General features: G+C 41.3%; 1 protein-coding gene across 1 annotated transcript; it reads right to left on the bottom strand.

The window, feature by feature from the left end:
* Positions 1 to 4,148: 4,148 nt before the first annotated feature.
* On the bottom strand, positions 4,149 to 7,764 carry cckb (cholecystokinin b). Its single transcript, XM_062410057.1, has 4 exons — positions 7,680 to 7,764; positions 6,861 to 6,981; positions 6,614 to 6,769; positions 4,149 to 4,564 (listed from the first exon to the last, which is right to left on the bottom strand). The coding sequence occupies exons 2-4, from the start codon at positions 6,979 to 6,981 to the stop codon at positions 4,434 to 4,436; spliced, it is 408 nt and encodes a 135-aa protein (XP_062266041.1). The 5' UTR covers positions 7,680 to 7,764; the 3' UTR covers positions 4,149 to 4,433.
* Positions 7,765 to 14,775: the final 7,011 nt, after the last annotated feature.

The following is a 14,775-nucleotide window of genomic DNA, read 5'->3' on the forward strand; positions in this document are numbered from 1 at the left end:
AGCTCAGGAGCCGTCTCTCACTGCCGTCTTTGATCATTGCCGCTGCTTCCGACACATTTTCTCAAAAAGAAAATGTCAAGTTGGCCCTAACAATCTGGAAACCACGTCATTGAGTCCCTTCTTCTCTCTTTGCCCGATGAAGTTACATCATACTGTTTCAGTATAACACACATGTTTTTCTAACAATATTGTGGACTCTCTTAGGGGTTAATTGACTTTTTTAGCACACACTTTACAGCTTTGAATGATGTTGTGGTTCTTTTGAAGATATGCTGACTTTCATCTCCTTGATGCAGCTGCACACTGACCCCTTTCTTAGTGTTAAACAGTTCTCCCTTTACATTTATCATGCTATCAAAACCAGCAGCATCAAGCAAAATCCACCATGGGATAGCAATGTTTGTTTTTCATGTGGTTGAATTTCTTTGTTTTGCATCGGACTAAGACTCTAACCTTTGAAACTGGAAGAGTTGCTACTGTGACTGTGATAGTAGCTTGTAGATAGTATATACATTGACTATATATATATATATATACTGTATGAGTGTGTATGTGTGTGCGTGTTTGTGCGTGTATATACAGTTGCAATCAGAAATATTCAACCCCCTCACCTCAATAGACATTATAGTGATGTGGATGACAGATAATGACAATAAATGAAATGAAATGAAAAACCTCATCAAACCTCATGAAATGAAAAACCTCATCAAACAACAAAAGATATTTATTGATGTGTATTTTAGTTATTTTGACAACAGAAGTTGACTTAACTTTGAAGTTCAAATGAAAAATTCTGTTTTGACAACAGAAGTTGACTTAACTTTGAAGTTCAAATGAAAAATGTAACTCTTTCAACACATGTGCATGTGCAGTATTATTCAACCCCCCAGCTTCATTACTTTGTGGCGCATCCTCTAGCTTTTATAACTTCTAAAAAATGTTTTCGGTAAGTGCGGACAAGCTTCTAACACCTCTCGATTGGAATCTTTGCCCATTTTTCAAGTGCAAAAGCCTCTAGATCAGTGATGTTTGATGGCTTCCATGCTGCAACTGCCTTCTTTAAATCCCACCAAAGATTTTCAATCAAATTTGAATCTGGTGACTGTGAATGCAACTCTAAGACGTTCCAGGATCTTTTTCTCAACCAAGCTTTGGTTTGATTTGGAGATTTTGCTTTGGATCATTGTCTTGCTGGAAAGTCCAATGATCACCAAGGTTCAATTTGTCAACAGAAGGAATCACATTCCTCTTTAAAATGGCCTGGTATTTCTGTGAATCCATGATGCCATGTACACAATAAAGATTGCTAGTTCCTGCCGCAGAAAAACAGCCCAACATCATCTTTGACCAACCTCCATGCTGAACTATGGGGATGGTATTCTTCTGGTCATAAGCCTGTCCTTTCACACGCCAGACATACCGCTGGTCCATACGTCCAAACAGTTCCAGTTTGGTTTCATCAGTCCATAGAACTGTCACCCAAAACTCTGTAGGCTTATCCAAATTCCTCCTGGCATATTCTAGTCGACTTTTGATGTTGCTTGTGGTCAAGAGCTAAGTGTGTCTTGGAGCCGGCCATTAAGTCCTTTATTATTCAGTGCACGTCTTATAGTTGCCACTGCAGCACTTGTACCAGGCTTCATCAGGTCATCCTGTAGGTGTCTTGCAGTCACACAGGGGTTTATCTGAGTTGTTCTGACTAAGTTGCTGAGGGTCCTTGATGAAATGCTGGGCTTTCTTCCACGGCCAGGCATGTTTGAAGCTGCTCCATCAGTTGTAAACTTCCTTATAATGTTCCCAATTGTGTCTCTTGGAATATAATTTTTTGGGAAATTCTTCTTCTACCCAAGGCCTTTCAGGTGTGATGAAATAATCTCCTCTCTCAGCTTTTGTGTAAGCTCCTTTGTCTTTCCCATGATTGCAATTCACCTTGAATACCTTCATGGGTGGGGTTTATATATGCATCACAGCTGAAGCAAATGAAGGATCAGTATAGAGTTCCCAAAGGCTTAATAATGTTTCAACTCAACTTTACGACAAAAAAACCTGTCAGACAGCTTTAAAAACAACAATATTATATAGGGGTTGAATAATTGTGACATGGCTATCTTAACAAAATATACTGCTACACACAAATACTACATCATGCATTTTCCGTGTTGATTTTCTTTATCACTCAACTCATAAAAGAAGGCATCCGAAGCAGAATCTTGATCAAAGAACAAGATTCTGTCTACTTTAATTGATAAATCCTTAAAATCTTTGGGGGGTTGAATATTTCTGATTGCAACTGTACATATACTCCAAACAGTTCAGTGGAAAAAGCCATCTGTAAAGCCTATTTAATACCCATTGCATCCTTATATCAGGATATATAGGAGAGAGCGGGGTAATGTGAGACACCCCCTGTATCTAGGCAACGGAACACATTTGTGGTCATTTGACCATTATGTTTTCAAGCCCCTCCCATTCCCCCCCTGCCATGAAGGAGAAGTCGGTGCTGGTGCTGTTGAAAGTATTTTTTTTCACAAAAAAAGTAATTTTTCTTGCTTTGAACTTAATCAACTGTTGTGTCAAAACAAATTGATCCAGGTAGAAAAACTTATATCATACATGTTGGTGAACTTCCAACATATAAAACCATGTGTTGGTGCCAGCTGAAGATTAGTCTGAATTTCTAAGAGATGTTGTTTTTTCCAAAACGGTGGCTGTGGGGTAAAGTGGGACAAATGCTGTACAAGTTAAGTTTATTCTTAAACATATTTAGTGTTATATTACATTATAAATGTTTTATTTTTAATGTCATAAACATTGTAAAAAAGCCAAGAAACTACACCAGGAAGACAACCTGGGGCCCCTCGCAGAGATGGAGAGTGCATCCGCTGAGGTCATGCAAGGAAAGAAGTCTTTAAGAAAAGCTGGAACTTAGAAATATTGATAAGACAACCCTCAAAAGATTCATAAAGAAAAAAGAGAAAGGGAAAGTAAAATCAGTAGCCTGGGGTGCAGTAGCTGAGGTAAAGAGAATATTCACAGATGAGATGGAGGAGGAGCTTGCCAAACACTTGAAACAACTAGCTGACCAGTTCCATGGCCTTGCTCCAGTTAAGTGCCGTGAACTGGCATTTGAATACGCAGAGAAAAACAATATCCCTGTCCCTGCCAGTTGGACAGAGAAACAATGTGCAGGTAAGCTAGGGTGTGCAAGAGATCACATGAATCATAATAATCATAAATGTGCTTAATTGACCAATCCCGCTGATTCTGTTACTAGTCCTATATTAGTGGTTGTCAATCTAGCTGTCAGGATTTTAACTATTACAACATGTTTTCTTATGGTAGTTTTAAAGAGGAAAAAGTATGTGTCTCACTTTAGGTAAAGTGAGACACACAACCACTTTTTTTAAAACAATCATATTTTCACTGCCCTTTGTCCTGAAGACATTCTGATTATTTACATTTCTAGAAAACATCATTTTAGCTCGCCTAGAGGGAAGCAAATGTAAAAAATGTCCCACATTACCCCTATGTAGAAAGATAGTTGTTTCTAAATATCTTATATATGAGACATTTAGAAACAACTAATATTTAGATCGGGCAACACATTAATGTTTTCTTTATCTTTCTGCCCTCCAGATATTTAAAAATTTTGAGATGGAAAATGGTGAATATTTAGCGCAAATTGTGAATGGTGCCACAAAGGTGGGTATAAAAACAATATATACACACCTGAATAGAGTTACATTTGACCTGTGTCGACCAGTTATCTTCTTCTTTCCCGTTGCAGATGAGATGGGAAGGATTTTTACAATCCAACAGAATTATATGAGACAGATTTTGGAACATAGTCTTAGTCCAGTTTGGACCAAATGGAGATCAAATGATTGATGTGATTGATTGATTGATTGATTCAAATGATTACGTTTTTGAGGGGGACTTACTGTACATACTCTTTTATTCAAAATCCCCGAAATGACTAAGAGCAACTGTATATGTGTACCTGTTCCAACTGTCACCTCCTCTCTGCGATATGTGCCGCTTCATGAGGTGCCACACATAATCCTCAGTTTTCTGTGAGGTATGCATCTAATGAACGTGGGACACTTTCATTTGAGCAGCACGCGTCTTAGGAAATCATTTGCAGAGAGTGATATTTTCAGTCTTTATTCAGTCCAGTTAGTCTCAACAGACGCTCACATCTCCTGGATCCTTTCCACCCCAAAAAACGATAAAGAAACCAGAGAAAACCAGAAACAAACGAACCTTGGACATTGAGAGCTTTTCTGTAAAATTTGGCATATATGTATATTGCATTATTACAGTTTTACAAACAAATGTACAACAAATACATCATAAATAGACTTTTATTGTGAGACAGCAAGGGGCCAGCTTGCATGGGTTTTTTTCCCCATTCTTTTTCTTGTTTTCCCTTTTTACGAGGAGTACTCGTACTCCTCTGCGCTGCGGCGGCCGAAATCCATCCAGCCCAAGTAGTCCCTGTCTGCTATCCGATGGTTGGGGCTCAGTCCTTTGCTGTACGCCGTTGAGTTTCTGCGCACAGAACCTGGTAGAAGATGAGGAGGAGGAGAAGGAGGAGGAAGAGGAGGAGGAGGAGGAGGAGGAGGAGGAGAACAGGATAGAAATAAATATCCTTCAGAGTAGGAAGAGCAAGAGAGAGGACGGAGACTTGACTGGATTGTGGGCCTGCTTTGGAGTTGGATAGAGATAGCTGGGGAGGACATCTGAAATACTCTGGTTTTGGAAGCAACGTGCGAGTGATGTGATGCTATTTGAATTAATTTTTAATTAAGACGGAGCTGAAAGGACCTATTCACAGTTTTTAATAACTGAAGCATCCTCATTCTGTTGGAAATATCACACTGGGCTGATCTGTCAGTTCAAAAACAATCTCATTCCATCACGCAGTTAATACTCACTGAAATGCAGTTTAAGTGATTGATGCTTTAATCTCCAGAATGTCGTCACTTTTTGCAACTTTGAAAACTTTCCAAAGTTAGCGGAGTTCATCACCAAGTCATACTTTTCAGAGGAGAAAGTGCTCGCTCTATGTGAAGCCTAACTTTATTTGGCGGATGACTGATGGCTGCTGCGTTGGATTTGTGTCGTTTAGATTGGATTTTGGAATTCACTTTCTACTGTGAAACTGTTTGTGGTCACATACCAATTTCCCCCCTGACCTACCCCCCAATTCCACACACAACACCATAACAAAAAGGGTTGCTCTAAGAGCAGCAGGACTTCACGCCGACAACATTCTATTACCCTCTCTTTGTGTGTCCATGCCTGTATTTGTTCATGTGGGTACACTTGTCCCCCCCGACATACTCTGACCTCTAGTCTTGTAAAAACTCTCTGATTCTTATTCCCCAAAGATCCCAGACTTTATTTTATTCAGAGTGGAGAGAAGCAGGACTGCCATGTATCCATTTGGTAATCAATTGAGCGCTCGCAGGGATGCTGCTTGCACTCAACCCACATCCTCCTACGCAACACACACACACACACACACACATACATGCACACACAAACATGCACACACACTTATATGCATTGTGCTTCAGTTCCCTGGTGTGCTGAGAGGATTGGCTGCAGAAGGCTCGACAACGACACCTCCTACACCGAAACAGGCAAGTGAACAGTGAGCGCACAAGCACAACATGGCCTTTGACAATTTATAGATTTTTGCCGAGTCTGTTTCAGATTTTGCGACTTACGAAATACTTCAACTGAATATTTTTCCACAGTGAAATTTAAACTAAATATAAGATATATAATAAGAATAAGAAAGAATTAGCCAGAAATCTGATCACTGCATCGTTTAACTAAGGTGTAAATCACCTTTGATAAAACATAAGAAAATGAATCATCCAGTTGTCACGAAAGGTGTAAACTGGTTAGAACCGGAGCATTATATGTGTTTCTAATCTGTGATCCCATGTAAAAACATTTAGCAGTTTTAGTATCTGGAAGCCAAGTAGAAAAAACCCAGTTATTCACAATGTATGTGTGTGTCTGAGTGGGTGGAATGCGAGTGGCAAAGTATTCCCCAGTTGTTTCTATCATCCATTGAGATCAGACCCCTGAACTTGAGGACCGTGACAGCGCCGATTGTTCTGTTTGTTTGGACGGAAATAAAATAGAATGAAGCCACCGGGAGTCGGACATGGAAGACAAAAGAGTGAAATAAGACTGAACAAGGGGAATGGCCGGAAGGCTACGCACACTAATACGCGCTCTTCCAAACCACAAAAGCTTTTGAGAGCCACTAATTCATTTTACAAAGCTGGTCGAGCACTGATTCCAGTAATTAGCCACACCGAGGGGGGGGGGGGGGGGGGGGGGGATTTACAGGGGAGAGAACTCCACTCTGAAAATGACCTTTTTGTGTAAATATTGTTGTTGCCCGATATTTTTCCTTATCACACGTTCATCGTCGCCTTAAGTTCTGTAGGAAAATGACATCCAACTGCAGACACAGAGAGACAGACACACACATCCACACACATACAAACACACACACACACACACACACACACACAACCACACACACACACACACACACACTCACACACATAAACACACGCATACACACCTTTCCTGGAGGAGATGAGTCTTGCCAGCAGCTCGCTGAGGTTGGCCCGGGTGTCTCCAGCCTCCTCAGCCACAGGAAGAGCATTCAGCTGGGGGGCAGAGCGGCTCTGTCGGAGGTGGGGCTCTCCCAAGCTGTGGGTATCAGCCTCGAGGAGGGCTACTCAACACACAAACACATAGACTCTCATGTCGCAGTCGGGGAAACATGTTGTAATATTAATGAGTGCGTGTGCTTGTCGCTGTTGTACCTTCAGAAGGAGCGGAGCCGGAGCGCTGGCCCTCGTCTAGGTGCTGAGAGGAGAGGGGGTGCCCCAAACAGCTCGTGCACAGGACCGCCAACAGGACATACACACACGGCCCTGTCGTCATCTGGATCACAGGGGAGAGGAGACAGAAACACATGGGGAAAGTTTAACAAAGGTGAGATTCTGAGACGCACTTGAGTCCAGTCTGGGTTTGCAGCAGGGGTTCTCGTCTCCTGACTCACTGGTCGTCTTCCACCCTGACACACTGCTACTGAGACCATCTGCCTTCGGCCATTCTTCACAGTTAATGGTCATTCTGACGGCAGCGAGAAGACGCGGGAATCAGTGCAGCACATTCACGCTGTCATCCAGGGACACAGCTCCACACAGCAGCACAACACAAAAGCTTTGTGATTGTAAATCACTGGATCCCGAGCATCAGGTCAGATTAACCTGTTTGTCAATGCAGATTTTTTTTTTTTCATTTTTCTTTCAGGACACATCTCAGGTTTTCACACATGGAAATAGAATAAAAAAAAAGAATGTTTGTAGCTTCTAATGTATCAATATCTTAAAAGATGAAATGTACCAAATGTGATACATTCACTTAAATATTAAATATATAGCATTTCTATTAAATGGCAAAATATAAAGTAAATTTAAACTCCTGTATTGATGGGTTTTAATAGAAATGTAATCCTCATTTGAATTCAAGTCTGATTATAAAGATAAAAACATTTTACACTATAAAACAATCCCTTCAGAGTATTAAAGAACATTCTAGTCCATCAAATATGAAAAATGAATAAGTGGTTGTCTTACCGTGAGAAAAGAGGTTCAGCGTGTTCGAGGAGTGTGTGAGACTGAGGAGAGTACTTGTCTGCTGAGTGAGAAGGAAGCCCCTTTTATACTCCCCGCTCAGCACCCTGTGTGTGTGTGTGTGTGTGTGTGTGTGTGTGTGTGTATTCTGTTTGTGTGTGTGTATTCTGTTTGAATGTGGATTTGTGTGTGTGTGTGTGTGTGTACGTGTGTGTGTGTGCTACAACTTCTATTCCACTGCATCCTCCATTTTTATTGTCTGTTTGCTTATAATAAAATTCAAAGTACATGTGTGTGTGAGTGTGTGTGTGTGTTATACAGTTACATCAACTGAGTCAAGAATAGTTCATAAATATTCACATTTTGCAAATCATTTGTATTCAGTATCACTGTACAATAATCAACAGCTTCTCTTATCATAAATATGTACTTTTGTGTGACTGCGTGTGTGTGTGTGATTAAGATGGTGGCAGTGTGGTCAGGGACGCCTGGGTGTGTGTATTTGTTCACACCCACAAATTTATTAGATATGAGGGGATGGGCTCACTTTAAAAAAAAAATGTCCCAAAGCAGAGACAAGGATCTTGAAGTGAGACATCTCCCGAATCCTCCCCCCTTTTCTCTCTCCCCACCTCCCTCGGTCTAACCACGCAGGACTAACCCGGCTCATCGGTCAGACAAGTGTAGGGAATCCGTCAGGCTGGGTCAATAGCTATCGATAAGCTGTTGTGCGTGAATGTTTTTATTAATAAGGCCAACAGCCCTCTGTTGCATGGCAGGATCAGGGTCTCTGAGCTTTGTTAGTCTTATTAACTGCTGAGATGATGTGGACAAGAACATGTGGCATCAATGAGGCTGTTAACTCCACTGGGGAGTCACAGAGGAGGAATACAGACTACATCCTTTTATTGCTGTGGTGTAATTGGGACAGAAAATGAGTGACGGATCAGAAATCAGGAGTTTGACGCTCTCTCTCTCTCTCTCTCTTTAACAGACACACACACACACACACACACAGACACACACACACACACACTCACAAACACACACACACCAATTTGTTTGGTCTAATGCATTCCAGATCCCCCTTAACACAACTCCATGCCTTACCCTAACACTCAAACCCCGACATAGAACTCAAAAAGCCAACTATGACTACTTTGGACACCAATATCACCCGATCAAGGCAATAAGCATCCTCGCCAACCAATAACAGTGTTAACACACGTCTATATGTATACGTCTTAATCGCACTATCACGTCCTATTGGAGTTTTCACAGCATTTTGAGACATCGACATACGGCAGTTACCATCTGCTTGATGACACTTCCACTCGGTATAAACAAGATGGAAATATATAAAAAAGGAGCTGTAGCTTTAAAGAAAACATCCCAAACTGGAAAAGGTAGCATTCTAAATTAAATTATTCCAGGTTGTGGTTTTAAGTCTTTTGGAATAACATTGCACGCAATGGAATAGTGGATGTAGTTATGTGAGTCCTGTAAACAGGAATATGATTGTATCATTCCGTTAACAACTCATGTAAACACTTTAATTCAAAATATGGTCAGTAGTCGCAATATTGGTGTCCATGTAAACGTGGTCTATGAGTATTAAGAAGTCCCCACAGGGATATAAAAAACAAGTCAGCAGTGAACAGAATCTAAATACAACATAGTTAAAAAGATAGATTTCAGTGAAGCTGAATCTTCTCCATGGCTGCCAGTGCAGATGTATGAGTAAAAGGAACAATCCTTATTGGTCAAACACAAGCTGTCGGCGGTAACTAATGCTTGTTTGCATTAAGCTACTGCTGCATATTTTCAATTTTGAGGATATGAAAAAAAAGCCGAACCAAATGTGGGCAGCTGAATTAATGTGGACAATATAATGCAAAGGACAGAATTTTCCATCACACAGTCTTGTAAAGCCATTACACAAACACAGAGTGTCAACTTTGAATATTTGACTTGAGCTGATACAGAATACACACAGTGAATGTGGATCTCTACTCTGCATTCTGGTGATTGGAAATAAGACCATTTAAAACACATGGGACCAAACTTTTACATTTCCTGTCTATCACCTGTCAGTGTTGCTTTATGTAAACTATGGTTGTTCATGTCATGGTTTTATGAACAGGTCCTTGTTATTGTATTATTGAAAAAATTCCCTAAAATGTAACTGAAGTAATTCAGAACTCAGCTGCTCGGCTACTCACTGGTTGAATAGATGACATCACAACTCAATCCTGGCTTCACTCTCTCTGTACGGTTTTGAATTGATTTTGAGATTTGACCGATCACTTTTAAAGTTGAAGTCCTGTGTTGTCATCCTAGGGTCTGTTAGCCCCAACATTCAAATCCTAGGGTTAAGGGTTAGGGTAAGCATCGTAAACCGGCTTCAACCGGATCTGGAAATCCGGTAAAGTATGTCAGTAAACAGCGTAAGACTGACACACATTTAAATTGGACATAAAACCCAAACCCTAACCCCCTTGGCCAAAACAATGGTGTAAATTACGCCGTTGGGGGTTAGGGTTAGGGTTTTGAGTTGAATTTTTCATGTGTGTCTCTCTTACGCTGTTTACTAACATAACTTTACCGGATTTCCTGATCTTGAAACCCTCAAAAATGTGAATTCCGACACCTCTGGCTGCCGAACTTTGAGCCACAAGTCCCTGCTGTCCCTCAGGAGAGACGTGTACCGCTCGATCCCGTCAACTCACATTGAATTCTTTTTTTTTATTCTCGTTTAAGCTTCGGCTCGAGTCTCGCTTTCTTTCCCACTCGCTGTAGGTGCTGCATCGTCTTCTCCAGGCACCATCAGAAGGCATGAGTGTAGGAGGTGAGGCCACGGCCGTTCAAATTAGAATTAATTAACCGTGTGGTGTGGGAGGCGTGCGTGTGTGTGCAAACGTGTGTGTTTTTTTAGTTTCTGCATGAGGTGTATACTTTCCGTGTGCGTGTGTGTCAGACGCGGAGTCAGAGCAGCCTGGAGGCAACCTGTTGAACAGGATCATTCTCTCACCTCCCAGTGTAGGCGAGCAAGGAGTCGTCCTCCTGTGAGCCGATTGTCCCAACGCATCCAACACACATCTGGAGCGATAGGTTGAGCTACAATGCTTGTTAAATAAATTAATTGGCATTGGAGCCGGATCTGTAAGAGGAACCAAACTCGAATCTGCAATTACACAGATTTAACAGAGACCCCTTGCAGAGGGCATTTGCCAGAGCTCGAGTACACACTTTGTAAACACGCTAAATAATGCATAATTCTATTAATGCATCTGTCTCAGTGGCATTTTCTCACAGTCACACCCACATGCATATGCACTTAGACCAGAGGAGTGTTTTTTTTTACCAGGAGTCAGATTCTGGAGCTTATATATATTTATATTTCAGCCACCTGATGGCTTTATGTGATAGATGTGATGAACTGTTCCTGATATCTCCCTCATGTGAGTCGTGGTTCTCTGTGTCAAGCTGTGCTTCAATTTCTGGCTCAGCAGGAACCTTGTGTCATCAGGAACGTTACATACTGTACACTCCTCACTTAGTTTCTATCATTGTGTGTGTATGTGTGTGTGTGTGTGTGTGTGTGTGTGTGTGTGTGTGCGTGTGCGTGTGCGTGTGCGTGTGTGTGTGTGTGTGTGTGTGTGTGTGTGTGTGTGTGTTTGCCCTTAGATAAGAGAGAGCCATGTAACATCCAGGTTTCTGATCTGATTCTGTTTATACATAATTAATATGTCATATAATAAAGAAACCAAACTAATCAACAGCGTCAGAGCGGACGCATACATGCTAACTTTCCCCATCCTTTTTACCTATGTACTTTCTTTGTCTGTGTTTGTGTTAGTTTGCTGTCTCATGGTTACCAGCATTACGCAAATAAAACTACCGCACGGATTTCCAGGATGGATGGATGGATGTATTCAAGGATGTGAAATGTATTGATCTTCTCATTTAACTCGGACATGGCTCTGACTGCTGCTTTGAGTAACGAAGAATAACAGGAAGTCAAGAGCTGTGAAATGTATGCGAGGGCCAGCCCATGTTGAGCTTTAAAAGTTAACAAAAGAATCTTGAAATCGATCCTGAATTTAACTGGTAAATGGTTGTTTGTGTTTAAACTATAGTGGCCTCATGACGTATACACGCCTGCGTTCTTCCATGCTGAGCAGTCATCCCACTTGACAGAGTGCACATGGTGTCACATACATCTTTCCATCCCAACCAGCAACCCCTCTCCATGTGAAGCCTTAAAGCTGCGTCCTCATCTCAAGTGCTGAGCTGCATCAGCAACGACGGCAGCCACGATCACACACTCACGCATGCATGTGCCAGTAGGTTCACTCTCCTTCTAATGGATGTATGCCAACATGTGGACGGTGCTGGTGGCGCGTGGAGATGCTGCAGCACCACTCGAGTCCCAATTAATTCGGTTTCAAGTGTGATGTGAAAAAGACACCTGGACCCTCAGCTCCCCGGATCCTCTTCACACACACACACGCAACCTGGACGAAAATAATGGATCAGGAAATATCTGTTGCACACTTGCTGCGTGGTGAGGAATAACACAAACTGATTTACACACTATGGTTATGCAGATATCTCTTCAGGAGCTCCTCGTCTTCTTTATTTTCCTTCTCTCTTCCCTTTCATTCTCAAATTACCATTCTTTCAAACAAGAACACATATCTGCAAAAATCAATTTAGATTTGTGCAAATCTTCTGCTAAGGACACGGATCGACGGAGAAAGGGTTATTGAGGCAGATGTTTTATTCATTTCTCTGCTGGATTAATTTCCACATGTGAAACTTTTCCATTTTCTTTGCCGAGCTTCAGGCGATTCCTCTGTGTCATGTGAATGAATCCCCTGTGAGAACAAGCAGCACTATGAACAGGAAGACCTATTGCACTGTGTGCTTTCCCATCAATTGCTCTGACACATGGGTTGATGAGAACGAACTCGCCTGGCCACGGCAAAGGCCCCATTGTAATGGAGATGGTCGCACATATTATTATTTGCAAATTGCTCAAATCTTCCTGTTCTCTAGGTTCTCTCCCCCGTTACTCCACCCACTTCTTCTGACAGACTTTCAATTGCACAGAATGGAAGATGCAAATTGAAGACATTTTAAGATGGAGATTAACTTGACCTCAGAACGAGCGCTGCTGTCCTTTGTAATGTTCTGTGAGGATGCACGATGCACAAGAGCGCAGAGTAAAATAAGAATTGAGTGACGGTGCTGAGAGGAAGGAGGCGAGGATGAAGGATTGCTCTGATAAGAGAGGAGAGGATGACTGGAGGGGAGTGGAGGGAGTGACTCGTTGTGGCTGCTCTTTGTAATCACTTAGTAATTAACAAGCAAGCCAGAAACCTAAGCCCTGTTGGACTAAAGGCTCTCTGCGCAATCAATAGTATTGATCAGGGTTAATGAAAACATTGTTTCACCTGTCTTTGGAAAACTCTATTTGAACTAATGATTGATCTTTCCACTTAACATATCCTCATATTTCCATCTCATGAGTTATCAGCTCCGCAGCCTGTAACTGGTCCTCCAAGGTTTGGAGCTCAAAAAAAAAGTGTCTGATTATTTTGTAATTAAAGGCATTAACAAATACATTGTTCAATCCACAAATACCAACATATTTAAACATATCTATATATATATATATTCATTTTAATCAAATAAATTCCAACTTGAATGATTCTTGTTTTATATAAATGAATAACTTAAAGTCAATTGAGCTACTTTAACATTTTATTTTTAAACACTTTTATGTTTCCGTTTAAAATATTTAAGTGTGTGCGCACAGATCACCAGCAAACCATATATAATCAAATAAAATAACTTGTTAGCCTTTTTATTGAACAGTATATAATGAGGTCTGTTATGTGTAATATTCACTTTTCTTTTGGTTTTAATTTATAACAACTACAAATTCTCTGACGGCTGCTTCTGTCATGACCTTGCGCTCTATTCCCTTACAGACAGTCTTAATGACCAGTTCCCTGCAAACTATGTAAGCATCAATTTAGTTTGTCTTTGTGGGAACATCCTTCATTCAGCATGAGGGGACTCATTTCTCCCTCTGCAGGAAATTTCCATCAGACTAGAGGGGGATATCCAGGTGAATCGCCCTTTGCAGTGAGAATAAGCTGAGCAATCAGAGCCATCTAAATGTGAGTGATCTAGCGTTTTAACTTAAAATTTCAGCTTCATAATGTCGGCTTATTTTGGTGAAGTCTGCTGGCTTGGCTGTTCCATTAAGGTTGGAATGAATTGGCCAGGTGGAGGAGCCAGAACAGCTTCCACTCTGCTCGTCTGCAGGAGATTTTCCCTCATGTGGAACCCACGAACATCTGGGTCATCAAATATTTTCTGGCCTCAATTTCAGAACTACTTATCAAGGTATTTCCCCACAGCGCTAAATGCACTTATCAAAATGGGCGTAGGATGGTTGAACAGCATCAGAACGCCATCACCTTTCTGACTTGTGCAGCTGAGGGTGGACTGCATCCGACAATTTCTTTCCATTAATAAGCAGCTAACCGACCCTGATGTCTGCCTCATGCAGGCGGTCAGTTGCGGTCAGTGGATGTGAGTAAGTAATCCACTCAAGTTCTCTTCCACTTCTCTCCTTTCCTTCCTGTCTGCGACTGTATCGAGAGATGAACGACTCATCCCCACGTTTTGGGTCATAACAAAAGAAATCACACGCTGACTAAGACAAAAGTTCTCATAAATGTCAAATTGGATCAAATGATGTAACTATTTCATTTACTAAAAGGTAAAATGTTCAAATACTGTGCAACCATACAGCAGTGATGTGAAGTGGGCATGATGAAAGATAAATTGCTCAATTGATACATGCTTCACTCTTGTGTGGATGTATCTCCGTTCTTTATCCTTTTATTATTGTTATTATTAACATTTTATTCATTTTTTACACGTTTTAAATTGTACACGTCTCCTGTCGGTGAGTCAAAACACATCAGCTGGACCTTGTAGCCTGTTACCTGTTTGCTCAGATCTGTGTCTGCGTTAATGATCCAGCTCCACGCTGTCAAACGTCCGCTGAGGAAAGTGG

This window comes from Platichthys flesus, chromosome 17 (assembly GCF_949316205.1).
Source record: "Platichthys flesus chromosome 17, fPlaFle2.1, whole genome shotgun sequence".
Classification (NCBI taxonomy): Eukaryota; Metazoa; Chordata; class Actinopteri; order Pleuronectiformes; family Pleuronectidae; genus Platichthys; species Platichthys flesus.